Genomic DNA, 24,798 nt, shown 5'->3' on the forward strand with positions numbered 1-24,798 from the left:
ACCTAATCCAGAGACACCCCCATTTCTGTTCTCGGAGACCAGGCTAGATATGCCCTCTGGCTAGTTTTAGTTAGGGACCCAGGTTCCGAGGTATTAGCTGAGCACACAGCCAGGCAACGTCTCTCCCCTCACTGAGGTTATCCCTGGTGTCAGAAGGAGATTCTAGCCCCGAAAAGCTAGTACACCACCAAGTCCCCAGCGAGAACCTCACTCCGAGAGCCAGCTACACACCCAGAACCAAACAATAGTCTCATTCCGGAAGAGACTGTCTCTGGGTAACGCCAGCAGGAGCCCGGGTTATAATGTTCCGCGGGACCCGACGGGGCGGGCCGGGACAGCTGCCTGAGGGCGCGCCGCGTCAGGCCTTATTCCTCATTCGCCCCGCCCCTCATGCCCCGCCCCCACTGCGGACGCCTAAGCACCAGACGGGTCTTCCCGGCATGCATTGCCCGGGACCAGGCTTGTTGGGCGCTAAGCGCGGGGCCGGGAGCGGCTTTCCCGGAGTCCTTTGCGCGGCACCTGGTGACAAAATGGCTGCCCGAGGGAGACGGGCGGAGCCTCCGAGTCGGGAGGCGCCGGGCCCCGCGGGTGGCGGCGGCGGCGGCGGCGGAAGCCGATGGGCTGAGTCGGGGCCCGGGACGTCGCCCGAGAGCGGGGATGATGAAGTGTCGGGTGCGGGTTCGAGCCCGGTGTCGGGCGGCGTGAACTTGTTCGCCAACGACGGCAGCTTCCTGGAGCTGTTCAAGCGGAAGATGGAGGAGGAGCAGCGGCAGCGGCAGGAGGAGCCGCCCCCGGGCCCGCAGCGACCCGATCAGCCAGCTACCGCTGCCGCCGCGGGTCCCGGGGATCCGAAGAGGAAGGGCGGTCCGGGCCCCACGCTCAGCTTCGTAAGGAGCCGCGGGGGTGGGGGCGGGCGCCAGGGTCTTCCTTGGCCTGGGGAATCGGGACCGAGAAAGGGGATCGAGATCCAGGTCCACCCTCCGACCCCGATCAGGGGGCCGTCCGGGTCACCCGCTGAGGATTCAGAACCTGGATTCCCGACAAGAGAGGGCTGGGGGCGGAGATGGGGACCCCAGGAGTCTGCCCGCAGGAACTGGGAGCTGGGGGGAATTCCATTGGAAACAGCGTTCCCAGAATCGGGAAACCAGGGTACTAGAATTCCTGTTTGAGTGGTACCTACCCGAACTTTGGATTTGGGGACCATCTCCCACTATGGGAATGGGGGTCATATTCAAGTCTGGAGTCTGAGCTGTGTGAATGAAAGACTCAGACTGCTTACTGTGTGACCCTAGGAGATTTGCTTGACTTCCATGATTCTCATTCGTCCGGTGTCCATTTATTGAGCACCTTACCGTGTGCTGGGCACCGTGCTAGGTGATGGATATGCTGTGCTGAACATGACAGACATCACTGCTCTCCTGGAGCGTCTGAAATGGCCTAACCTCATTTTCCCTGCTTGCAAAAATGGGCATCTTCTTATGTGATTACCACTGGGCAAGCCTTATAGGAAGGGCTAAACCAGTGGTTCTCAACTGAGGACAATTTCCCCCCTACCCCATCCCCACACTTGACGAAGTCCGGAGACATCTGTGGTCATCAGAACGGGAGGAGGCAGTGCTACTGACATTCATGAGCAGAGGGCAGGGCTGCTGCTCAACATCCTAAAATGCACAGAACTCTCTCCTCCCCCTCCCCAACAAACATGATCCAGTTCAAAATGTCATTAGTGCCTAAGATTGAGAAACTCTAGGCTAAAAAAAGGGCACCTATATTGATTGTCAACCCTGAGCTGGTTTTGTCTCTGGTGTTGACAGCAAGTTCCTGTGGTGTGGAGAAAAAAAGTGTTGACTTAAGAGTAATGGACTTGGGTGGGGGCGTGTCAGTTTTCTTCATCTGTCAAAAAGGAGTGTGAGAATACTTTCAGCAGCTCAGGTCACTTAACACCTGGTTGAGGGCTAGGGACAGGATGTCGGTAAAGCCTGTCACAGCCCTTGGTGCACAAGAAGCCCTCAGTTTGTGGGAGAAAAGAGAGGACTGGGAGGAAAATTGAGGCTAAGTCTTACATTTGAAGAATGGGAAGTGACAGGGCCTGGGCTGGTGTGAGAACTGGGTGGCAGCCAAGTGCCCCCCTGTGAATGAGAGTAGCAGTAGTTGTCACTGCCTTTTCCATTTGGTCATCGAGGGGCCATTTGCGGGAGTGCCCTCAAAGAGGTCAGGCCAGGTTAGGTGTGAGGGAACAGCGTCAGGCGGTGGCTAAGAATGGTGCTCAACACACCTGACCCTGAATCCAGCTCCACTGTCTGCTGTCAGCATGATCCAGGGGACAGGCTTCTCCTTTTCAAAGGTGTTTCCTCATCTGTCATGGGGATGGTTGTCACCTTCATCTTAAGGTGACTGTGAAAGTGGAAGGAGATGATACGTCCAAAGCCACTTGGCACAGGGCTTAGTATACAGTAAGTGCTCAATAAAGGGAGCTGTTGCTGCCTGTGTGGTCCGTACTAGGGGATAGTGAGGACAGAGCTCATCCCCCTCATGTGGGGATTCTTCTCTCTCTCTGGGAGGACAGCTTGGGGGCCCAGGACTGCCTGGGCATCATGGGCCCAGGGCAGGCGCTGAGTCGCGTGTGCTCCTCTCTGATTGCTGCGCAGGTCGGCCGGCTGGCGGAGCTGGGCGCGGCGTCGGGACGGGCCACCGGGCCGGGCTAGGAAGGTGTAGTGGGCCTCAGCACCGCCAAGGGCGGGCCCCGGCTCCTGTAACCGTTGCAGTCTTCTGTCCCTTCACCCAGGTGGGCAAGCGCAGAGGCGGGAACAAACTAGCCCTCAAGACGGGAATAGTAGCCAAGAAGCAGAAGACGGAGGATGAGGTGAGCAGACTGATTGTGGCAGGGACTGCCTCTGTTGCCTTTTCCTTCCAGCCTCAGCGCCTGGCGGAGGTGCCCCATCCCTCCCTCTTCAGTATCTGGCCCTTGGATGGATGTACAGGGTGGGGGAGGAGGGCTTTCAACCCAGCTCCTAGATAACTTGACTCTGCTTATCTTTATCTCAGACCCAATACACTGTGGGTGGGTCAGCTGTCTCAGGACAGTCCTGACCCTGGTTCCTGGCATCCCCTTCCCAACCCTCTGTGTATCCCTCCTCCCCCCCACAGGTATTAACAAGTAAAGGTGATGCATGGGCCAAGTACATGGCAGAGGTGAAAAAGTACAAAGCCCACCAGTGCGGTGATGATGATAAAACTCGGCCCCTGGTGAAATGACCCCCCTCCCTGCCTGCCCACGGCCTGGGACTCTCTGCGATGTACATAACTATTTAATGCAGTGGCAGCGCGGCAGCCTTTCCCCCCAAGGACTTATACACAGAAGGAAACTGAGATGCTTCCCGCAGCTGCGGATGATTCTCCAGGACTCTTTTTTACCTTGAGCACTTGCCTCCTGAGACTTCATAGAACAGTGTTTTACTGTCCCTTCTCCTCCTTCCCCCTGGCTCTTTCTGTCTTCCTTTTCTCACCCCCTCTCCCACCCTTTAGCCATCACTTCTGGGAAGTAAAGAACATGACTTAGTGCTGGAGTTGTGTGCTTGGTTTGCCTTCTTTGCTCTCTCCAACTTAAGCCCTTCCGTCTTGGCTGGTTGCACACCCACCAAAGGCTGGGTCTGCCCCAGTGATGTGAGGGTGTGGGGGATATCGGGGGTGCAATCCCTCCTGGGGTTGAATTCTCCTCAGGATTCGCCCCTGAGACACACACCCCACCCTGTGCTGTTGCTCTTGTTCAGTGTCTCTTCACAGTCTCATTTGGGCTGGGCCAAAGCTGTCAGTTCAAATCAGAAGACAAGGAGCACCTACTGGGTGCCTGGGTTTTTCTGAGCCCTGTGGCCACTGCAGTGAACAAAACAGACCATGCATACTTCCTGCCTTTGTGGAAGGAAACAGACACAGATAAAAGGGAGACCCATTTGGGGAGGTGACTGCAAAGAAGTACAGGAGAGAGGCTGCAGGGAGGGGTGTGTTTTAGTTGACATCTGATCAGAGTCCTGAGGGAGGTGAGGAAGCCTGTCTGTGGGGTAGTGAACAGCCAGTATACAGACAGGGAGGGTGCCTGGCCTTTACGGGGAGCTTTGAGGAGGCCACTGAGTGGAACAGGCTGAGTGAGAAGCCTGGGTGTGTTATATGCAGAGTCTCATGTGCTAGGGTGAGAATTTGGGACTTTATTTGTAAGAAGAAACCTTTAGGGGGTTGTGGTAAGGAGCAGCATGGTATGTTTTACATCTTAACAGGATCCCTCTGGCTGAAAGGGTCTGGGCAGAACCTGGGAGATGGAGGAGACCAGGCTGTGATCAGGCAAGAGGAGCTAATGGGGTGTTGGCAGTGGAGGAAGTAAAGAGGACCAGGATCTGCGTTCCAGTGGGATTGGTCTGTCCTGCCAGCAACTTGTAGCCCTTCCAGGGAAGCTATGGTTTTTTTTGTATGATCAGGAGAACGGATGCAAAAGGGCTTGTTTGTCCCACCTTGCAGAACAAGACAACTGCTATACTAGGGGACAAGATGTCCTGAAGGAAGCCTGATGCCCCTAGTCCCCCACTAGTGTTTCTTGTAATTCTGTGTCTTCCTGGCCCCATTGCTCATCCTATTTGGAGCTGAAGGCTACCTGGCTGCCTGCTCTCCATGGAGCCAGCCAAGGTGTTAAGATGACTGTGCCTCCTAACTCCTCAAACCTATTATGGAGCAACATCGAAGCATCCCAGCTGTGGGCCCATCTCCCAGGCCTTCCCAAGCATGAATGCTGAGCCTCCTGGCACTCGTGCCCATCCTATGGCCAGGCTCCAGTCCCTCTTCTATTAGGGGAGCATCATGATTCCTAAGACCATGGTGGTCACCACATGCCTGCGACCTGTAGAGGCAGAAGGATGAGGGCTGAGTTAGCACCTGCTCACGGGGCCTCTCAGCTGGCCCAGTGGTGAAGAACCTGGCTCTCAATGTGGCAGACACAGGAGACGTGGGTTCCATCCCTAGGTCAGGAAGATTCCCTGGAGGAGAACATGGCAACCTGATCCAGTATTTTTTTTTTTTTACACACACACACACACACAGCTTCACACTGCAAGATTCAGCCTGTGGGGGTGGGGAATTGCAAATATCAACACAGTCCAAATTCCCTGTCCTAGTGGAGCTAACGTTGTGGTTGGGGGGGAAACAAGAAACAAAATACACAACACCATTATACATTCTATTGTGGGGGGGAGTATGAAAGGGGATCTGTGATGAGGGGGAAAGATGGCAACACTAAACTGGTCAAGAATGGTCACACCGTCTGTTGCAAGTCCTGAAGGAGGTGGGACAGGCAGTGAGGATGGTCCTTGGAAGAGTGTTGCAGGCTTAAGAAACAGCATGTGCAAAGACTCTGAGCTGAATCACGCCCAGCTTGAAGAGTGAGCAAATAGACTTTGGAAAAGGTGACATGCCTCTTTACTTCCTGCTAACACAGAGACAGTAAGGCTTGTCTGGTTTATTTCCCACATGAGGCGAAAGGTCTCCCTCCTTTCATGATGCTGAGCTGGCCCAGGTGTGATGTTAGCCTTGGAGATGTAGTATGGGGGAGGGGACATGGGAAGCCAATGGAGCTATCTCTACCTCCTCCCTCAAAGCCACCAACAGCCGCTGGATCTTTAAAAAGAAAGAAGTGGGAGAAGTAGGTCGCCCCTGCAGTAGCTCTGCCTCTATTCTGGAGTGTTGGCACTTCCTTTCACTGAGCTCACCTGCCCTGACCTGGGAAAAGTGAAGAGGAAGGAGAATCAAATTCAGGTTTTGGTGAGTCACACAGTCCCGGTTTCAAATTTTTCTGGTGTCTGTTAGCTGTGTGATCTTGGGTAAGTTATTTAACCTTTCTGTGGTTCAGGTTATTCATCTATAAAATAGGGATAAAATACTGAAACATCTAGAGTGAAGTTCTAAAGTAAGAGCAATGCTCATATAGTCAACATTAACCCTGACATTTGAAAGGGCTGTTATTGTTTCTCAACGTGAAGCAGTTGCTTTTGTCTGGGGACCGTGTTTGAGAAATATCTTGAAATGTGGGTGCAGTGTGATGAGATGCTCAGGCAGGGAGGCTGTTGTAAACTGAGATGTGTTTGTCTCATCTCAGATTCCTGTTTGGGCTTCAGTGTTTTGAGTTTCTTTTTTGCACTGAGCTCTTCTAGTTGGAGTAAGTTTGCCGTGTACAGGGCTGTCATGAGAATGCCATTTATACATTGACAGGCAGTAGGTGCATAAGAAATCAGGGGGCTTTTTTTTTTCTTTCCGATTTTCGATTCAGTACTGAAATCCACCATCTGGGGAAGAGAAAAGAACCCGTGATCATACGAGGGCCAATACTGTGGATCATACTGGCAGCAGCGGTCATATTCTTCTTCCCAGACTTCTCCCCACAAAGCCTGCACAGAGCCCCTGGAAACTTGACATATCGAAAGTAGGGGGAGGGGAATTTTCTTGGAGGCCCAGTGGTTAACACTCCGCACTTCCACTGCAGAGGGCACAGGATGGATCCCTGGTCTGAGAACTAAGACTCCCTGGATGCCACACTGCAGCCAAAAAAATATATAAAAAAAAAAAGGAAAGTAAAGAAAAAAGAGGGGGGTGAGCATTAATAAATTCTCTCCTGCATCTCCAACTCTCTCCCTACCCGACCCTTATCTGAAGCAACCCCTAACCCTGAGCAGAAAACTGATTTGCACCCTCTCCCTCAACCTCCAGTTCAAGTCACAGCCGCCGAACCTCGTTTGTCCTTCTGCTCAACACGCAACTCCGGAAAGTCTCTAGACCCCCTCAGGTTTGAATCGCAGCCAGAGTTCGTAAGCTCGGCGACGCCTGCGCAAGGCAGGATGGGATTCGTAGTTCTAGGCCCTCATGTCGCACGAGGGAAGACCATTGCGCATGAGTAGGCGGCTTTCGGCGCGTGTCTCTCAAACCCGGTTCCTGTTCAGCGGAGCCGGCTGAGGTGGGAATCGTCTGCTTCTTTGGGATCCTGACTCTTGGAGTAGAGTGTAGCTTCAACTGACTCGTGCCAAATCCTGGCGGCCTCAGTTTTCGTCAAGAGAGGCCTTAGGTATCTATTTTTCATAAATGAACGGAGCCAGGACTGACTTTGCCAAGGGCAAGTGGACTGAGAAATCTTGTCTCCTTCCAGGCTGAGGCTAGAGTTACCTGTGCCGCCCCGCAGGCCAAAACGGCCCTCAGGGAAGGACTGAGATGTCCTTTGGGATTAGAGCCCTAGTTGATTCAGTAAATGCAGTAAATATTGGTTTAGGGAGGGTCCAAATGCAGTAAAAGGACCACCTTGAACCTCGGGGAGTAAAAACCACGTTTTTGAGGGACAATTTTGCATGTTTTGTAATGCTTAACTTGGATTATCTCTAACCCAGCAAACTATTCTTGTATCTGTTTGACAAATGGAGAAACTAACGCTGGAGTGGCACAAGGTCGCCCACCTTTTTTGTCAGCAGGATGGAGACGTGGATGGGAGTGGGGTGGGGGAGGAGAGAACCGGGACTCTCCTGCTTCTGGAAAAGAGGTGCCCTACTTTGTCCTCAGACAGTGCAAGAATCACGGAATGTCTTTTTTTTTTTTTCATCTTCCTGTCCTTAAATTTCCTGAATTTTTTCACCTCATTCTGATTCAGGTAGAGAAAGGAGTCAGGTCTTTTGCTCTAGTGTTTATTATTTCACTTCGTTTAAAATTTTATGTCTTCGTAGGGTGCCTTATATATTTGTCAAAAGGCGCTGGAAATAGGTAACGCAAAATATGGCAGAGGCTTCTTTAGGAACCCAGCCAGTCTCAGGCACTCCCTTTGTCTGGCTTTCCCTCCTTTGTCTATGGGGTATAAAGTCCACCCCAGGCTCTGTCCCCTCAAGTCTCTTTGCTCGCACAGTACTCCTGCTAAGTACTCTCAGAATGGGGGAGGAAGGCACAGTTCAGTTCTTGGGGGGTAGGGGGTGACAAAGTGCAGATGGTTCTGGCTGAGGAGGGTTATAGCTAAAAGTCCCGCGCGCCACCGAACTCCTGGTTCCAGCAAAGAGCTCCTGTCAAGCCAGCGAGGGAGGCTGAGAAAACGAGACGGTGGGAGGACCAGCTGGCCAGAGAGGCCTAGAGGGCCGCCAGCTCTTTGTTCACGTGACCCGACCTCGGCGGGGCCTAGGTCTCCCTGGTGCCAGGCCACGTGCGACCGCTGCTTCTCGCGATTGGGTCATTTAGGCCTATTTGAACAGCATACGGAAGCCGCCGCGGTTCATATAGAGCCGCGTTTTCTTTTTCTTTCTTTCTTTTTTTTTTTTTTTTTTTTACTCCCTCTCTTTGGCTCCCTCCTTCCGCGCGAGTCTCAGGAGAAGCCGCAGCTTAAGGCCTCGCTGCTGCCGCCCGAGGCCGGGTAAGTGAGCCTCACCCGGACCCCGACCGGCTTGGCCCTGGCTTGCGTCGACCCCCGCCGGGCTCCGGGCCTGCGCTGCGCGCGGCCCGGGCGTCGGGGCCGCGCCTGACCGAGAAAGGCCGAGAACCTAGTTGGGCCCAATTGGCGAGGCAGCGAGAATGGGCCGGGGCGGGGGATGGGGGAACCGAGCCTGGCTTAGGGGGTGGGGCCTCGGAGCCGGGCCAGGTCCCGGTGCCGCGAAAATTGGGCCAGTGGGGCGGCTGGGGTCGGGCTGGAGGGGCTCTGATTGGGGGAAGTGTATGGGGACTGCTTAGGGCCTGATTGGGGGACGTCGCGAGGATCGGGTGTGTGTGGGTCTGTTTCGGCGGGGCTCGGTTGGGTCTGACTCGGGGAGGCCGCGTTGAAAAGTTGGGGGCGGCGGTTTTGGGCTCTGATAGGGAGGGGCGTGAGACTTCGGCCTAGAGGGCTTTGCTGGCTCTGACTGCGAGCCGTAGCTGGGTGCAGTTGGGGGAAATGCCCCGGGGGGTATTTGGCCAGCCCTAACTAGGGGAGCTGCAGGGCTCGGACGAAGACGTTTTCCGGCTAGAGGTGGTGGGGGGCTTGGTCCAGCTTGATTGGGGGAAGCAGTAGTGATCCATCAGTGGGAGTTAGTGCTGACTGGGGCGTGGGGTTGTTGGAACGGTGTGGGGGGATGCTTGGCCAGATCTGATTGGGGAAGCAACAGGGACTCGTCCAGGGGGCTTCTGTTGCCGAATAGGCGGGCCTTGGCTGACTCTCACTTGGAGAGGCATCGGGGACCTGTCCGCCGACTGCTCTGGGTCTGATTAGGGGAATCACTGGACTGCGTACCGGCACGGGAAGACCACAGGGGCTGGAGCGCTGTCGTGTTCTGGGGCAGGGCCCCTGAATGGGGAGGTGGCTGGGTCCTCGCCTAGCATCCTCGAGGGAAGTGGAAGCCTTAAGGCTCGGAGCCGAGCGCGGCGGCATGGGCCGAGGTGGGACGAAGGCCCGGCATTGGGTGGGAAGAGGATTCTGTGTCCCGCCGCCGCCTCGCATGGCCCGCTTCCACATATCCCCGCCCGCGCTCCCGAGCCCGCGACTGCGTGGCCGTGGATGGCGCAGCTGGCTGGGACCCCGCACTTGGGCGGGCGTGGATCGGCGGCCTCCGCCTGTCCGGTGAGGACGCTCCAGTACTGCTACCGCCGCCGCCGCCATCATCTCAGCGGGGGCTCAGCCTGGGACTGCCACAGAGCCTCCGGGATCCGGTGCTGATCCCGGCCCCTACTCCCGCAGTTCGCCTTGCGCCATGGACTGGCAGCCAGACGAGCAAGGCCTCCAGCAGGTCCTTCAGCTGCTCAAAGACTCGCAGTCGCCTAACACAGCCACGCAGCGCATCGTGCAGGATGTATCCTTCCTTCCTTCCGGGTCTGGGGGGAACGGGCCGACAAGTGCATCTCCCGGAGAGGAAGGAGTCAAATCCCTAGTTCCCCGACTCTCTGCTGGAGCGGGCTTCCGCAAAGAATTAAGGATTAGCATTCTTGGGTCCCTTTCCCAGCAGAGAGGGAGACACTTTTAGCGGGTGCTTGGCTTTAGGTTCGTGAGTAAAATTTCCTTTTTTCAGTTGGTCGTTTAAAATACTCTTAAACTTTTAATCTATTTATATATACTGTAAGCAAGTTTCACTTGAAAGTGTGAGTTCCCTTTAAGAAAAAAAAGCATGCAGTGTTGAATTGCTAGTGAGCAGAGCTGAGTAGCCTCTGCTCATCTTCAGATACAGCCGAGTTTGTTCACCCTCTCCTGCTCTGGCCAGATCTTCAGGAGTGGTGGGAAGCTGAGGCATGTTCCTCTACCTGCTGTATGAATCTCATGTGTCTGAAATGCTTCTAAAGAAGTAAACATGCCCAAAGTAAACTCTGGGCATGGGGGTTGACACGTGGGGTCCCAGGAGCTTGCTGCCCAATCCCAGTTGGCAGAGGCTATATGGCAGTAAGAGTGGGGGGTCCCACCCAGGGAAGGCCCCTGTCTGCCAAGACCCTTAACAACCTAGCAGAAACTCAAACAACTGAACCAGTTTCCTGACTTCAACAACTACCTGATATTTGTCCTGACGAGACTCAAGTCAGAAGGTATGCCCTTGGTGCCCCTCCACCCAAGGCGGACCCCACTTTCTTCCCTGTGGTCTCCTGAGCCCCAGCCCTCTTCCCACAGATGAGCCGACTCGCTCTCTCAGTGGCCTCATCCTCAAGAACAACGTGAAGGCACATTACCAGAGCTTTCCACCGCCTGTGGCTGACTTCATCAAACAGGAATGTCTCAACAACATCGGCGACGCCTCCTCGCTTATCCGGGCCACCATAGGTGAGAGAGCGCAGCGGGAGTTGGCTTCTGATGATGCTCTGAGGTGATACTCTTGGCCAAGAACCTTCTCAATGTGTTAACAATGTTGATTCACTGAATGTTCCAGCACCGTGGATGGTGGTACTGTTACTGCTCCCATTTTACAGATGAGAAAACTGAGGCGCATAGCTGTGAAGAGTCTTGTCTGGCCAGTAACAGAGCTCAGAAGTGACCAAATCAGGTCCATGCTCTGAACCACTCCCTGCTGAAACAGCTGTTCTTACTTCTTAGGCAGTCACTCAGCGTCCAGAATTTTCTGTTAGCTCCGAGGGTATAGCAAACTAAAATATGAGGGCTCCCTGCTAACTCTCACCAATGATAACTTAGGAGAAATGTGGATTAGGTTTGTGTTGGAACCTTCCTGTCTCCAAAAGGCTGCCTGAGGAAGTTATAGGAGGACTAAGAACTTTCAAGTAATTTTACCTTAATCCTTTTCACTACTGATAAGCACCAGCCCTACTATTTGTTCCCAACTTACTTTCCTCCTCTCAGTTTTACTGAGATGTAATTTTTACTTCATTAGTAATTCCTTAATTTTAATTAACTAATTAGTTAATAAGTTCCCCTACCAGTGATTGAACCTACTCCCTTAGCAATGAGAACGTGATTCTAACCACCACTGGATAGCCAGGGAATTCCCCTGAGATATAATTGACATATAACTGACTTAAAATTTTAAAATTTAAGTCTATATCAACTTTAAATATTACTTTAAAGTGGAAATTGTATATAACTATTTAAAATAAGACAGTGGTTAGGATTCTTACTGTGGGGTTCTGGAGTTCAATCCCTGGTCAGGAGCCTTAAGATCCTGCGAACCATGCAGCATGGCAAAAAAAAAGGTGGGAAGGAGAGACAGATTTGCTTGCTGTGTACAGCAAGGTAGACTTCCCTGGTGGCTCAGATAGTTTTGGGAGACGCAGGTTTGATTCCTGTGTCGGAAAGATCCCCTGGAGAAGGGAATGGCAACCTACTCTGGTATTCTTGCCTGGAGAATTACATGGACAGAAGAGCCTCATGGACTACACAGAGCCTGAGACGACTGAGCCTTGGACATTTTCACTTTAAAGGGAAGGTAGCCTTAATCGTAAATGCAATGAAGACAAAAAGATAGTATTAAAAATTTGAGCTAGCTACTGGACCTCCTGGAAGTGTTGATCTTGGGGCCTGTTGTCTTTGTTCAGAGTGACCCTTAGCCTTCTCTGAGGCCACCAGGAGGAACTGGACTTACCAAACTCGTTCTCGGCACCAGTTTCTGCTCAAGTACTTGAGTTAAATCATTGAAGCCTCCCAATCACCCTAAGCTTGTGGGATCTTAGTTCCCCGGGAGTTGAACCCCAGGCAGTGAAGTTGTGGAATCCTGACTACTGGACTTCCAGGGAAGTCCCAGGAGGGTGGTGTTCCTTATTCCCATGAGGCATAGAGCCCTTAGGTGATGTGGCCAAGGTCACACAGACAGGAATGGGCCTGGGGACTCCACTGCCAGTCTGCCCACTGCAGGGAACGCCTTTCCCAGCAGACATGTGAACCAGGGTCATCTGGAGTGTTGGCGATGGCAGCTTCCCCCCCTTGGGAATCACTGCCACCTCTTGGCTCTAAATATACTATCTGCACTGACATCACCCATATTCAGCTCAGCTGCCAGACTGCTCCAGAGTCCTTGCACTTCACTTGTCTACTGCAGGTCGCACTCAGGTCTCTAATAAGCAGGATGCGGTCCTCCCGGAGGCCACTGTGGCCCTGCACGACGTGCCTCCTCCCCCTCTCAGCCCTCACCTCTTGCCACTCTCCCCATCATCCTCCGCTCAGCCCCGCTGGCTCCTTACCATCCATCTTGGAGCATACCAATTCTGTGCATGACCCTGGACTTATACCTGCTGATCCCCCTGCCTGAGATGTTCTTTCCCCAGGGACCTAGATGGCTTCTCCCCTACCTCCTCAGGTCTTTGCTCAGATAGCAAGGTGTCACCTAGCAAGGCCTTCTTGAGCCACCAGATTAAAAACTGTTACCTTCACCCTCAGTCCTTGCTAACTATTTTCTCAGTTCTATTTCCTCCCTCAGCTCTTGGCATCTCGCCTCTCAGGACTTTTACTGATTTATCTTTATCTCAGGCAGCCTCCCTCACTAGACAGATCTGCTCCTAAAGGCAGGGATTTTGTGTTTAGTTCTGTGCTGTATTTCAGGGCCTGAGACAGCCCTGGCACAAAGAAAGACAAAGAGGATCTCAAAAATGTATAGGGGACTTCCTGGTGGTCCAGTGGTTAAGACTCTGTGCTCCCAATGCATACGGGTTTGATTCCTGGTCTGGGAACTAGGATCCTACGTGCCACGTGACTGGAAAAAAAAAAAAGAAACAATTAGAGTGTGTGTAGGGCTTACAGCATGTGTGCTGTACAGCTGGGAGGGCCGGGGCGCCAGGCAGGCCTGCACCTAGCCTGAGGCAGCCTCCTTTCCCGGCCGCCCCAGGCATTCTCATCACCACCATCGCTTCCAAGGGTGAGCTACAGATGTGGCCCGAGCTGCTGCCCCAGCTGTGCAACCTTCTCAACTCGGAGGATTACAATACTTGTGAGGTAGGCGACCAGCTGTGGCCTGCCTGCCTAAGCGGGAGCTGGGGTCCGGCTGGGACCCCTGCCCATGTGTCTGCTGCTCTCCACTCAGGGAGCCTTCGGAGCCCTGCAGAAGATCTGTGAGGACTCGTCTGAACTGCTGGACAGCGATGCCCTCAACAGGCCCCTCAACATCATGATCCCCAAGTTCCTCCAGTTTTTCAAGCACTGTAGCCCCAAGATCCGGTGGGTGTGGCTCGCCAGGGGTCTGCATGGGGTTGGGAGGGGGCAGGATGGGTGGGATTGGGGGTGACCCATGTGCTGACCCACTCCCTGCCAGGTCCCATGCCATCGCCTGTGTGAATCAGTTCATCATGGACCGGGCCCAGGCGCTGATGGACAACATTGACACTTTCATCGAGGTAGGCCATGGGCTGGGGAGTGCAGGGGGAGGGCTGAGGGCCCAGCCTCAGCTGACCCTGGCTTCCCTGCAGCATTTGTTCGCCCTGGCTGTGGATGATGACCCTGAGGTGCGGAAGAATGTGTGCCGTGCACTAGTGATGCTGCTGGAAGTGCGGATTGACAGGCTCATCCCCCACATGCACAGCATCATCCAGGTACGCCTGGCCAGGGTCAGCCCTTGGGGATGCTGTGGGGTGGGAGGCACGTGGGGAGCCACCCCTCACCGGGCCCGATCTTAGTCTTTCTCCTACCCTACCCTAGTACATGCTGCAGAGGACCCAGGACCATGATGAGAATGTGGCCCTCGAGGCCTGTGAGTTCTGGCTGACGCTGGCCGAGCAGCCCATCTGCAAGGAAGTCCTGGCCTCCCACTTGGTCCAGTGAGTGCTGCTCCTGCCCTCTGTCCACCCCAGACTCCACCCCTCTGCCTTCCCTACTGTGCTAGCCTGTCCCAATCAACTGTCTTGGTTTGCTTTTATTCCTGTGTACGTTTATTTTGCAAATGGTAGGTATGTAGCCTTAATGGATTAAAAATTAGGTTAAGTTACAAGTGGAAAAGATGAAGTCAACAGAGAGGGACTTCTCTGGTGGTCCAGTGGTTAAAATTCCTTGCTCCCAATGCAGGAGGCCCACGTTTAGATCCCTAGTCAGGGAACTAGAGCCCACATGCCTCAACTAAAAACTCCCTCATGTCGAAATGAAGATCCTGTGTGCCCCAACTAAGACCTGGCACAGCCAAAGAAAAAAAAAAAGGCAACAGAGGCTTCAGGCATAGCTGGATCCAGATGCTCAAAGGATGTGAACAGCAGCCTATCTGGGCTTAGATCTACTTCCTCTGTGTCTACTTTGTTCTCAGGCACAGCCTGCCCTCATGGTAGTACTTTCTGCAGCCTTCTAGCTTGGGAAGTAAAGACATTCTCTCTTTACCAGTGTCTCTGTAAAAGTTCTAAGGCTGATCTTCTTTGATCAACTTGAATCACTTGTCTGTCCCCAACTCAGTGAAGTCTCTAGTCAAAATCTCTGATTCTGAGGTGCATGGGTTCCAGTGGAGCTGGGGAGGCTGCCCTGCCTGTTAGCTCCCCAACCTCTCCCCATGCCAGGAAGTGCCTGGTGACAGGGCAGGGCCATGTGTCACTGCTTTATGGCATTTTAGGGATCAGGCTTCCCTGGTGGCTCAGTGGTAAAGAACCTGCCTACCAATTCAGGAGACACACATGTGATCCCTGGGTCGGGAAGATTCCCTGGAGAAGGAAATGGCAACTCAGTCTAGTGTTCTTGCTTGGAAAATCCCATGAACAGAGGAGCCTGGTGGGCTACAGTCCATGGGATCGCAAAAGAGTCAGACAGGACTTAGCAACTAAACAACAAGGGGTCAGGCACTATTCCAAGCTTCTCAGCATGTGCAGGGGTCTGGAATTCACTGAGTGGCCAGGGGTCTGGATCAAGAGCATTGCTGTGGAGCTAAGAGTAGTGTCAGCTCTGACCCAGTCACAGTGGCTGAGACTCGGTTGGGAATAGTACCCACTAAGAGAAGTAAATGGATGCAGGACAAATGGAATCAGCATGTACGGTGTACCCCTTGGCTCCCTGATGCTCCTGCCTGCAATTCCTCTCCACTTCCCTGTTCCCCAGGCTGTAAGCTGTCTCCGGGGCCCCTGCGTCCTGATTAACAGCCTCTCTTCCAACAGGCTGATCCCCATCCTGGTAAAAGGGATGAAGTATTCGGAAATTGACATCATCCTGCTGAAGGTTCGCTAGGGCTGACCACCAGTCACGGGCAGGGTGAAGGAAGGCTGGGGCACTGGGGGCCTCTGGGGGTCTCAGCCATCCGCCTGTCTCCACAGGGGGATGTTGAGGAGGACGAGGCTGTCCCTGACAGTGAACAGGACATCAAGCCACGTTTCCACAAGTCGCGCACGGTGACGCTGCCCCATGAGGCCGAGCGGCCTGACGGCTCAGAGGATGCGGAGGACGATGATGACGACGACGCTTTGTCCGACTGGAATCTGAGTGAGTGGCCTGGCCTGCAGTATGAAGTGGGACTAGGGGACAGCAGGCCCTGGGCTCCCTCTCAGGTGATCAGAAGCCTATGCAGAGCAAATCACCAAGATTCAAATCATGGCCTCTGGTCCCAGGGCAGAGAGGAGGGCTGGTGGCCTGCCCCATATGCCTCCCTGAGCCTGCCCCCTCATTTCCCTTCCTGCCCCAGGGAAGTGCTCGGCAGCTGCACTGGACGTCCTGGCCAACGTCTTCCGGGAGGAACTGCTGCCCCACTTGCTCCCCCTCCTCAAGGACCTCCTCTTCCACCCCGAGTGGGTGGTCAAGGAGTCAGGCATCTTGGTACTGGGCGCCATTGCTGAGGGTAAGTGACCCTCCAGCCTGACTGCATGTGACCTCTGAGCCTTATGCTGGTGTGAGATGGGGCTGGCCCAGGGAGGGCTGATGGGGGCGAGGCCATCCCCAGGTTCTCTCCAGTGGCCTGCTCACCCCACTCCAAGCAGCTCTGGGATTTGAATCTTCCCCTCAGCCCAAGATCAGGCTTCCCAGGTGGCTCAGTGGTAAAGAATGCACCTGTCAATGCCGGATACGCAGGCGCAATCCATGGGTTGAGAAGATCCTTTGGAGGAGGAAATGGCGACCCACTCCAGTATTCTTGCCTGGGAAATCGTATGGACAGAAGAGCCTGGTGGGCTATAGTCCATGGGGTCGCAAAGAGTCAGACAAGACTTAGTGACTAAACAACAACCACCTCAGCCCAAAGGCCTGAAAGGGACCCCCAAATGCAAGCCCTCTCCTTAAGTCTCAAAGAAAGGCAGTTCCACGAGGTCTTAAGCATAATTCCAGCAACAATAATAACAGGCAGCCCTGTCTTGTGGGCTTACTGCCTCCAAGGAGGTGGGTTTCTTAGATGAGGAAACTCAGGTGCAAAGAGAATTACACCACTTCTCTTGTCACCTGGGATGAAGCTGGGCCTCAAGCCTGCTCTGACTGCGAGGCTGGCCTGCTAGGATCAGAAGTGTGCAGAGGTGGTGTTAACTTCACTTTTCCGGCTCCCTTTGTCCCGATGGTATGCACAGGGTGAATTACCAGAGGGCTTTCCAGATCTGTGATAGGAGACACACACGACTACCTCAGCACCCAGGTCTGCTGTAACAAATGTGAAGTGTTCTTCATTTTAATGGGAAAGATCTCAGGAATTGACCCTGAACTGGTAAAAATAGATCTCAGGGCTGGGATTATCAAGGGGTGTGCTCTTACCTGTGATAGGCAGTGAAAAGAGAGACAGACACATTCAGAGTTTTTTTTTTTAGAAAGGGAAGATGAAAAATAGGAAGAAAAAAAAGTCACAGACATCTAAGAAAGGTTTCAAAAGAAAGGTGCTTTCTGTCCACCTGGGTTGCTGCTGCCCATAAAGTCTGAGTTAACTCTGCAGCCCAGCCATCTATGAACTAGTGACCAGATAGCTTCCCAGGTGTCCCAGTGGTAGAGAATCCACCTGCCATTGCAGGAGATGGAAGAGATGTGGGTTTGATCCCTGGGTTGGGAAGATCCCCTGAAGGAAGAAATGGCTACCCACTACAGTATTCTTAACTGGAGAATCCAATGGACAGAGGAGCCTGGTAGGCTATATAATCCATGGGGTCACAAGGAGTTGAACACGACTGAGCACACACATAGAGTAATCAGATGACAGCACAAGCCCTGGGATGGGGTGGAGCTGATGGAAAGGAAAGTATTTATTTATGTATTTTGGCTGTGCTGGGTCTTTGTTGCCGCGAAGGCTTTCTGTAGTTGTTGCGAGCAGAGTCTACTCATTGAGGCAGGGGCCTCTCATGGAGGTGGCTTTTGTTGCGGAGCACAGGGTCTAGGGTGCATGGGCTTTGGTAGGTGTGGCACCTGGGCTTAGTTGCTCCAGGAGACATGTGGGATCTTCTGAGACCAGGGAGCAAACCCGCATTTTCTGCATTGGCAGGCAGATTCTTATCCACTGGATCACCAGGGAAGTCTGATGCCATTTCCCATCCTCACCCTGCCTTTCACCAACTCTGTGCCTCTGAGACAGTTATTTAACCTCTATGCCTCAGTTTCCCCCTCTGCCCAGAAGGGTGGATGTGGCCTGGCCCAGTTGGCTCAGCCTTGCCTCTGTGCCCGGTCCTTGCAGGCTGCATGCAGGGCATGGTGCCCTACCTGCCCGAGCTGATCCCGCACCTCATCCAGTGCCTGTCGGACAAGAAGGCCCTGGTCCGCTCCATCGCCTGCTGGACCCTGAGCCGCTATGCCCACTGGGTGGTCAGCCAGCCCCCTGATATGCACCTGAAGCCTCTGATGACGGAGCTGCTCAAGCGAATCCTGGATGGCAACAAGAGGGTACAGGAGGCGGCCTGCAGGTGACCCTCGACCCCTGGCTCCACAGACTGCACCTCACCTGCCCCACTGGCTGCCCTCTGGGAAGTGATGATACTTATGACTCCTGACAGTGCGCTGATTTCTCACCGTATTCGTACTGGCTGATCCCGAGTGCCCCCTTCCTAAACCCCACCCAGAGCCCAGTCCCACCGGTGGCGGCTCACTGAACACTTCTGCCCCTTCCAGTGCCTTCGCCACCCTGGAGGAGGAGGCCTGCACGGAGCTGGTGCCTTACCTCAGCTACATCCTAGACACCCTCGTCTTCGCCTTCGGCAAGTACCAGCACAAGAATCTGCTCATCCTCTACGACGCCATTGGCACCCTGGCTGACTCTGTGGGCCACCACCTCAACCAGCCGGTGAGACCCCACAGCAGCTCCCTCCTCCTGATCCCCCCTGCTCCTCTCCCCGGCATCCAGTGACCTGGTGGCGACCCTTGTCGCACGCCAGGGACGTGGCCATGACCTCGACAGGCAGGCAGACAGACCTGGCCCCTGCCCTCGCCCTGCTCCCAGTCTAGTAGGGGAGACAGACAGTTATGAGACAGCGTGGTAAGTGCCGGGCGGGGGGAGCTCAGGGGCCTGCGGGAAGCAGGAAGCACCAAGTCAGGGGTGGGGCTCAGGATGGGTGAGAAAGGAGTGAACCAGAAGGGCCTGGAGGTCTGGCTGCTTGGCGAGGACCCCAGGAGCCAAAGAAAAGAGCCTAGACCTCATGGTTCAGATGATGAGCACCTCTTGAGTCAGAGGGAGTCGTGTTGGTTCCCAGGCCACCACCTGCACCCAGGGATCCCCAACTTCCTGCTCCCTCTCCAGGAATACATCCAGAAGCTGATGCCTCCCCTGATTCAGAAGTGGAATGAGCTCAAAGACGAAGACAAGGACCTCTTTCCCCTGTTGGAGGTGGGTCAGCTTCAGGCCCTCTCCCGTGGCCCTGTTCCACTCACCTAAGCTCACCTCTCCTGCCCTTCTCTCTGCCAGTGCCTGTCATCAGTGGCCACTGCCCTGCAGAGCGGCTTTCTGCCCTACTGCGAGCCAGTCTACCAGCGCTGTGTCACCCTAGTGCAGAAGACGCTGGCCCAGGCTATGGTGAGTAGCCCACCGCCATCACCCCACCATCTGTCCCTCTGCTGCTACCCCAACCTGAGCTCACTCCTCTCACCCTGCCCTCCCCCTTCTGTGCCCAGATGTACACCCAGCATCCTGAGCAGTATGAGGCCCCTGACAAGGACTTCATGATTGTGGCACTAGACCTGCTCAGTGGCCTGGCTGAGGGCCTGGGTGGACACGTGGAGCAGCTGGTCGCCCGTAGCAACATCATGACACTGCTATTTCAGTGCATGCAGGTGGGTGGACCCCTCGCAGGCCTCTCAGTGGACAGTGGTGACCCCCAGCAGCCTTTGTGGGCTGCCTGGGCTGGACTTGGGGCCTTGTTTATGCCCGAGGATATTAGAGAGAAGGGATTTGTTAAAAGAGCTGGTGATTATTTTAAAAAGTGATTCAAATGAGACATGAGTAAAATCTCATTGAAAAAGAGAGTAGGAAATTAAAAAGTAGCAAATAGGAAATGTGAAAGCACAAGCCCTTCCAACATCACTTCCCCACCCCCAGTGTATCAGCATGGGCAGCAGTTCTAAGTGGTACCCTGCGCAGGGCACTCATTCTTGTGCCCCTGAGTCCTGGATCTTCAGATGGGCCTGCAGCCTTGGTGCTAGGAAGAGGCAGGGTCAGCTCATGCTGTAGAAACTGTGCCCCTAGCTGGCTGTGGGAAGGGGAGCCCTGCCACACTGACCCTCCTCTGACTCCCAGGACTCGATGCCTGAGGTCCGGCAGAGCTCCTTCGCCCTCCTGGGAGACCTCACCAAAGCCTGCTTCATCCATGTCAAGCCCTGTATCGGTACGACACCCATTGCGTCCTCACCCCATGACCCCAGCCCTGGCTTCAAGTGATGGAGAAGATGACCTGGGAGTACTGTGACCGAACTGGGATGTATTCGTACTGTCTGATGGGGCCTGCCCCTCTGGTTTCTGGAGGCTTCACCCTGGCTGGCCCCCCTGCTCAGCACCCCTCTTTCTCCCCACCAGCTGAGTTCATGCCCATCCTGGGCACCAACCTGAACCCCGAGTTCATCTCTGTCTGCAACAATGCCACTTGGGCCATCGGTGAAATCTGCATGCAGATGGGTAAGTGCCCATAGGTAGGCAGGCCCTATCCCTTCCCATTGGCTTATTCCCAGCCTGGTGGCAGGACCCTGATCGACAGGTTCCCTCTAGAGCAGCGGTCCCCAGCTTCTGGGATCTGATGCCTGATGATCTGAGGTGGAGCTGCTGTAATAATAATAGAAATAAAGTGCACAGTAAATGTAATGTTCTTGAATCAGCCTGAAACCATCCCACCCCGGTCCGTGGAAAAATTGTCTTTGACAAAGCCAGTCCCTGGTAACCAAAAAGGTTGGGGACCACTGCTCTTGAGGGCCCTGGTGCTCCTTGAGGCAGTTGCCAGTTGGCCAGGGATGAGGGGACACCTCTGAGCATTTTCATCTGAGATGGGGACAGATGGCTGAAAGACCATGTGTAACTGGCTTCTCCAAAGAGGCACAAGGACGGAGGCCTGTTCTTACTGGACTAATCATCACTTCCTTCCTCTCCAAGCAATTGACTGAAAGCCCCACTGGGATTCATTGGGAGACTTTCTCTGAAGGTTCCCCTGGCCCTGCCTACCCCATAGGGAGACTGGGTGGTGTGGTCTCACCCTGGTGTCCAGCAGTGACTCCAGGGAGGCTTCTGGTGTTGGGCGGGTGCGGGTCTGTCTCTGGTTGGCCACAGATCCTGGACTGCAGACATCTAGAGATGGCTTTTTGCTCGCTCACTGGTTGGCCAGTGTCTGGGTGCAACTAGGGTCAGTGTGGGTGGTATGGGCCAAGCAGGGTTCTGACTCTCCTGTCCCCTAGGGGCAGAGATGCAGCCCTATGTGCAGATGGTCCTCAATAATCTGGTGGAGATCATCAACCGGCCCAACACGCCCAAGACACTGCTGGAAAACACAGGTGGGCGCCAGGCCTGAGCCACTGGCCGCCTCCCCGGGGTGGGGCTTCCCAGCCAGGAGGGTAGCTGACAAAGAGGTCTTGGGAAAGAACCAGGGAGGGTAACAGGAATAGGGCAGTGGGTGGAGGCCTGGGAAGGGTGTCGGCCTGGGAAGGATGTCGGCCTAAGGGGAGACCTGGGAGAGACCCAAGTTGGATGGGGAGGAGACCCTGACTGGGCCAAGCTTGGGGACCCAAGCAGCTGGCAGGAGCTGTTCTCTTGGGGCCCATGGGGTGGGGCTGGCGCCTCGTGCTCGAGACCTCGCCACGTACCCGGGCCGCTCGGGGTTGCAGGTCGCCTGACGAGTCCCTCTGCCATTCCAGCCATCACCATCGGCCGCCTGGGCTACGTGTGCCCGCAGGAGGTGGCCCCCATGCTGCAGCAGTTCATCCGGCCTTGGTGTGTGCCCACCCGGGTGGGGCCCCACCCCATCCCTTGCCAGTACCCACCCAGCCCTGCCCTGCCCACCCATGGATACACGATCCAGCCCCACCGACCCCTGACCTCCTGCTTCCCAGCCCAGCCCCACCACCCACTGACCTGCCGCTGCTCCCCAGTGTCTCCCATAGATGTCCATGGTGCCCCAGCCCCAGGGGCTGATTCCCCACTGCTTACCTCCCCCCCCCCCCCCCCCGCCCTGCCAAACCAGGTGCACGTCCCTCAGGAACATCAGGGACAACGAGGAGAAGGACTCGGCCTTCCGTGGGATCTGCATGATGATAGGCGTCAACCCCGGGGGCGTCGTGCAGGTTGGGGCAGCTGGGCTCGGAGGGAAGGCGCTGGGGCTGGGCTTGGACGGACCCTCACACGGGATCCGTCACGTTTCAGGACTTTATTTTCTTCTGCGACGCTGTAGCCTCCTGGGTGAGCCCAAAGGATGACCTTCGGGACATGTTTTATAAGGTGAGGCTCCCCCGCTGGGCCCTAATCTAGTCTTGGGAGGTGGCAGGATGGGGAGAGACTGAGCTCATCCTCCTCTTGCCCTGCTCCGGGACACCCCTCACCCCACCTCCCTCACTGCAGATCCTCCATGGCTTCAAAGACCAAGTGGGGGAGGAAAACTGGCAGCAGTTCTCGGAGCAGTTCCCACCACTGCTGAAGGAGAGGCTAGCCGCCTTCTACGGGGTCTAGACGAGCATCGTGACTGCCAGGTGTGGGGCCTGTGTTCACAGAGGGCTGGCGCTGTCACAGGAGCCCTGATGGCACAGGCCCTAACGCCCTCCTCTCCCCACAGGATTCTGTCTGCGTCGTCATCAGAGGGGTTGCTGGGGAGTGTGCTACGTCCAGAAGTCGCTGTGCCCTGGTCGAGGGGGGTTAGGGAGGAGTTAGCGGGACCCAAATCCAGACGACTTCCCTGTCCATCTACCTGCCATGGCTGGCCGGAGGTTGGTCAGAGAGTGAGCAGGTGGGTGGGGCCTCCACGCTCATCCTAGAAACGGGAGGGGGGTGGGACTTCCTGGCAGCAAGGACCCCTTGCTCTAATTGGGGTCACCTCAGGCAGCCTACTTGGGCCAGCCACGTGGGAGGGAGGCATCAACACGGCCGACCAAATCCGGCTTAGGATGAGGCAAGGGAAAAGCAGGCGGGGAGGGGGGTCCTTGTAGAGACACGTACACTCACACGTACACACATGGCTACACGCATGTGCGGGTGCTGTCGCCAGCCAGGCTGGGCCAGCTGCCCCACCATTTCCCCGACTGCATGGAGACAGTAGAATTAGTGAACCCCTGAGTTAACTCGTAAGGCCTTCCATGTAACCTGCATCTAGAGTTTAAGAAGCTTCTGCTGTTTTGCCGGAATTGGCGGTGATTAGGGAGGGCTGGGTGGGTTGGGGACCTCCACGGGGACCCTGGGGCGGGGGTGGGGGGAAGAGGATGGCCACCTTGGGGCCACTCAGTCAGCACGTGCACGCTTTGGACCTGCTCCGCACACTTTTTGCCAGCTCTGTGGCAGCCTCAGCCAGTGTGTCCCCCTTCCTTCTCCCATCCCAGCCAGAAAAGTTGGGACCACCAAAGTGGCCAGCGCTGGCCAGAGGTCGCCTTTTTCTCCCTCCCCTGTGCCCCAGTGACTTATGAAGATGCTGGGCAGGATGGAACCTTTTCCGCTGAAGAGAGCTGGGAGCAGCCAGAGCTGCTGACACCTACCCCTCTATAAGCAAGTCCGTTTCAAAGGCAGTTCATTTCTCTGTTTCCAACAGTGCTGTTCCAGGCCTGAGTTTTAACACAAGGGCCAGGGCTAGGGCATTTAATTGATGGTGACAGAAGACAAAGGTTTAGGCTTTGCCAGCCAGAAAGTAACTGAAGACTTGGAGGAAGGGAAGGGTGGTATACTCCCTTACCCCCCTCTGGCCCTGGGACTTCCTGATCATCACAGTTCCCAGCAGGCCCTAAGACCCACCAGACTAGGGCAGTGAAACTTGTGGGATTGTTTGGGGATTCCTTCACAGTGGGAGAGGCTCCCCTAAGGTGGAGGGGTGGTTACTTCCCATTTGGCCTAGAAACTGAAACCAAGCCTTGCAACCCCCTTACTGGGGCTTTCTTTTCTCTTTTCCCTGCTATCTGTTTCTTTGGGGGCCTCTGCGATTTGCGATTTGCTGGGGTGGGGGTTGATTGGATTCCTGCATCCTGAGGCCTGCTCCATCCATCCCTCTGGGGCCCCGCCAGAAGGGCACTTGGTGCACATTCCATAAACCCAGCTGGTTCCCCCGCTGTGAAACTCCAGCAGGTCTCTGGAAGCCATTTGTAAAAAAAGAAAAGAAAAAAAAAATTAACCATTTAATTTTCTGGTAATTCCAGTGCTTTGGAGCATCCTCTGCTGGGTCTTGGGGTGTGTGGGTTGGCTGCCTTATGGGATTGGTAACCCCTTCTCCATCCAAGATGGGGGGCCTGGTTCTAGTTCTTCTCTTTTTTTTTTAAGAAAACTATTTAATTTTTTAATTTATTTTGGTTGATTTTTGCACAACGAAGTTTCAGCTTCTCAACCTTTTTCCCCTCCCCAGGGCTGCAGACCCTGACTGGCCTCGATCTGCAGTCCCTCTCGTTCCCACATCCCCCCCTTCCCCTCATCCTCTTCTTCCTGCGGGCTCCAGGGTCTGTCCATTTGTTACTGTGCTGTGCTGGGGACTGGCGCCAAGGTGGCGTGAGATTCCACTTGTGTAGAACTTTGTTGAGTAAAGATCAGTTTCTTGTGAAACCCTTGGTCTCCATCTGGCCTCTTGTGTCCTTGGGTTTTGGCAGTAGAGAAGAGATGTAGAGGGGGGCCTGGAAAGTGTTAGAAACGGGATGTACAGGAACCAGGTCAGGAAATAACTGGGGGGCGGGGGCGGGGGTGAGTAAGATTAAACATTAAATCTGTTAACATAATACATGCAGCACAGTCTCTGGGACATAATTACAGTCTGGGAGCTCACTAGAACCTGAGCTCACTACAGCACAGATTCAAAATCACCATTGGCTAAAGACTAAACTGAGTGGCAAGGAGCAAGACCTTG

The 24,798-nt window shown here is 54.8% G+C and overlaps 2 protein-coding genes and 2 non-coding genes across 13 annotated transcripts; all 4 read left to right on the top strand.

The window, feature by feature from the left end:
- The first annotated feature begins 521 nt into the window (after window positions 1–521).
- TRIR (telomerase RNA component interacting RNase) lies at window positions 522–3,566 on the top strand. Of its 2 annotated transcripts, XM_081504544.1 has the most exons (3): window positions 522–887; window positions 2,786–2,863; window positions 3,148–3,566. In XM_081504544.1, the coding sequence occupies exons 1-3, from the start codon at window positions 531–533 to the stop codon at window positions 3,253–3,255; spliced, it is 543 nt and encodes a 180-aa protein (XP_081360670.1). In that variant the 5' UTR covers window positions 522–530; the 3' UTR covers window positions 3,256–3,566. The 2 variants fall into 2 exon arrangements, with proteins under 2 accessions (XP_081360670.1, XP_081360671.1); XM_081504545.1 differs by lacking the exon at window positions 2,786–2,863.
- A 3,301-nt stretch (window positions 3,567–6,867) lies between these two features.
- Window positions 6,868–24,500, top strand: TNPO2 (transportin 2). Of its 9 annotated transcripts, none has more exons than XM_081504547.1 (25): window positions 6,868–6,988; window positions 9,707–9,818; window positions 10,464–10,539; window positions 10,622–10,771; window positions 13,278–13,384; window positions 13,473–13,606; window positions 13,701–13,782; window positions 13,855–13,977; window positions 14,084–14,202; window positions 15,511–15,571; window positions 15,667–15,832; window positions 16,032–16,184; window positions 17,985–18,210; window positions 18,416–18,587; window positions 19,041–19,127; window positions 19,206–19,313; window positions 19,412–19,570; window positions 20,034–20,121; window positions 20,310–20,408; window positions 21,176–21,271; window positions 21,602–21,707; window positions 21,958–22,057; window positions 22,137–22,211; window positions 22,332–22,459; window positions 22,543–24,500. In XM_081504547.1, the coding sequence occupies exons 2-24, from the start codon at window positions 9,720–9,722 to the stop codon at window positions 22,437–22,439; spliced, it is 2,694 nt and encodes an 897-aa protein (XP_081360673.1). In that variant the 5' UTR covers window positions 6,868–6,988; window positions 9,707–9,719; the 3' UTR covers window positions 22,440–22,459; window positions 22,543–24,500. The 9 variants fall into 9 exon arrangements, with proteins under 9 accessions (XP_081360673.1, XP_081360677.1, XP_081360674.1 ...); XM_081504551.1 differs by having other exon boundaries at window positions 21,632–21,707; XM_081504548.1 differs by having other exon boundaries at window positions 6,907–7,096.
- On the top strand, window positions 18,269–18,339 carry LOC145511839 (small nucleolar RNA SNORD41). Its single transcript, XR_014058213.1, has one exon. It is a non-coding gene; the product is annotated as a small nucleolar RNA SNORD41 (small nucleolar RNA).
- Window positions 20,163–20,238, top strand: LOC145511857 (small nucleolar RNA ZL2). Its single transcript, XR_014058229.1, has one exon. It is a non-coding gene; the product is annotated as a small nucleolar RNA ZL2 (small nucleolar RNA).
- Window positions 24,501–24,798: the final 298 nt, after the last annotated feature.

Source organism: Giraffa tippelskirchi, chromosome 6, assembly GCF_054371585.1.
Source record: "Giraffa tippelskirchi isolate mGirTip1 chromosome 6, T2T-mGirTip1v1.2.pri, whole genome shotgun sequence".
NCBI classification, from domain to species: domain Eukaryota; kingdom Metazoa; phylum Chordata; class Mammalia; order Artiodactyla; family Giraffidae; genus Giraffa; species Giraffa tippelskirchi.

Coding starts and splice junctions, on each gene's coding strand:
- TRIR (XM_081504544.1), top strand. CDS start 531: ATGGCTGCCCGAGGGAGACGGGCGGAGCCTCCGAGTCGGGAGGCGCCG. Junction 888..2,785: donor CGGGCCCCACGCTCAGCTTC/GTAAGGAGCCGC, acceptor CCCTTCACCCAG/GTGGGCAAGCGCAGAGGCGG. Junction 2,864..3,147: donor AGCAGAAGACGGAGGATGAG/GTGAGCAGACTG, acceptor TCCCCCCCACAG/GTATTAACAAGTAAAGGTGA.
- TNPO2 (XM_081504547.1), top strand. CDS start 9,720: ATGGACTGGCAGCCAGACGAGCAAGGCCTCCAGCAGGTCCTTCAGCTG. Junction 20,409..21,175: donor TGAAATCTGCATGCAGATGG/GTAAGTGCCCAT, acceptor CCTGTCCCCTAG/GGGCAGAGATGCAGCCCTAT. Junction 21,708..21,957: donor CAGCAGTTCATCCGGCCTTG/GTGTGTGCCCAC, acceptor CTGCCAAACCAG/GTGCACGTCCCTCAGGAACA.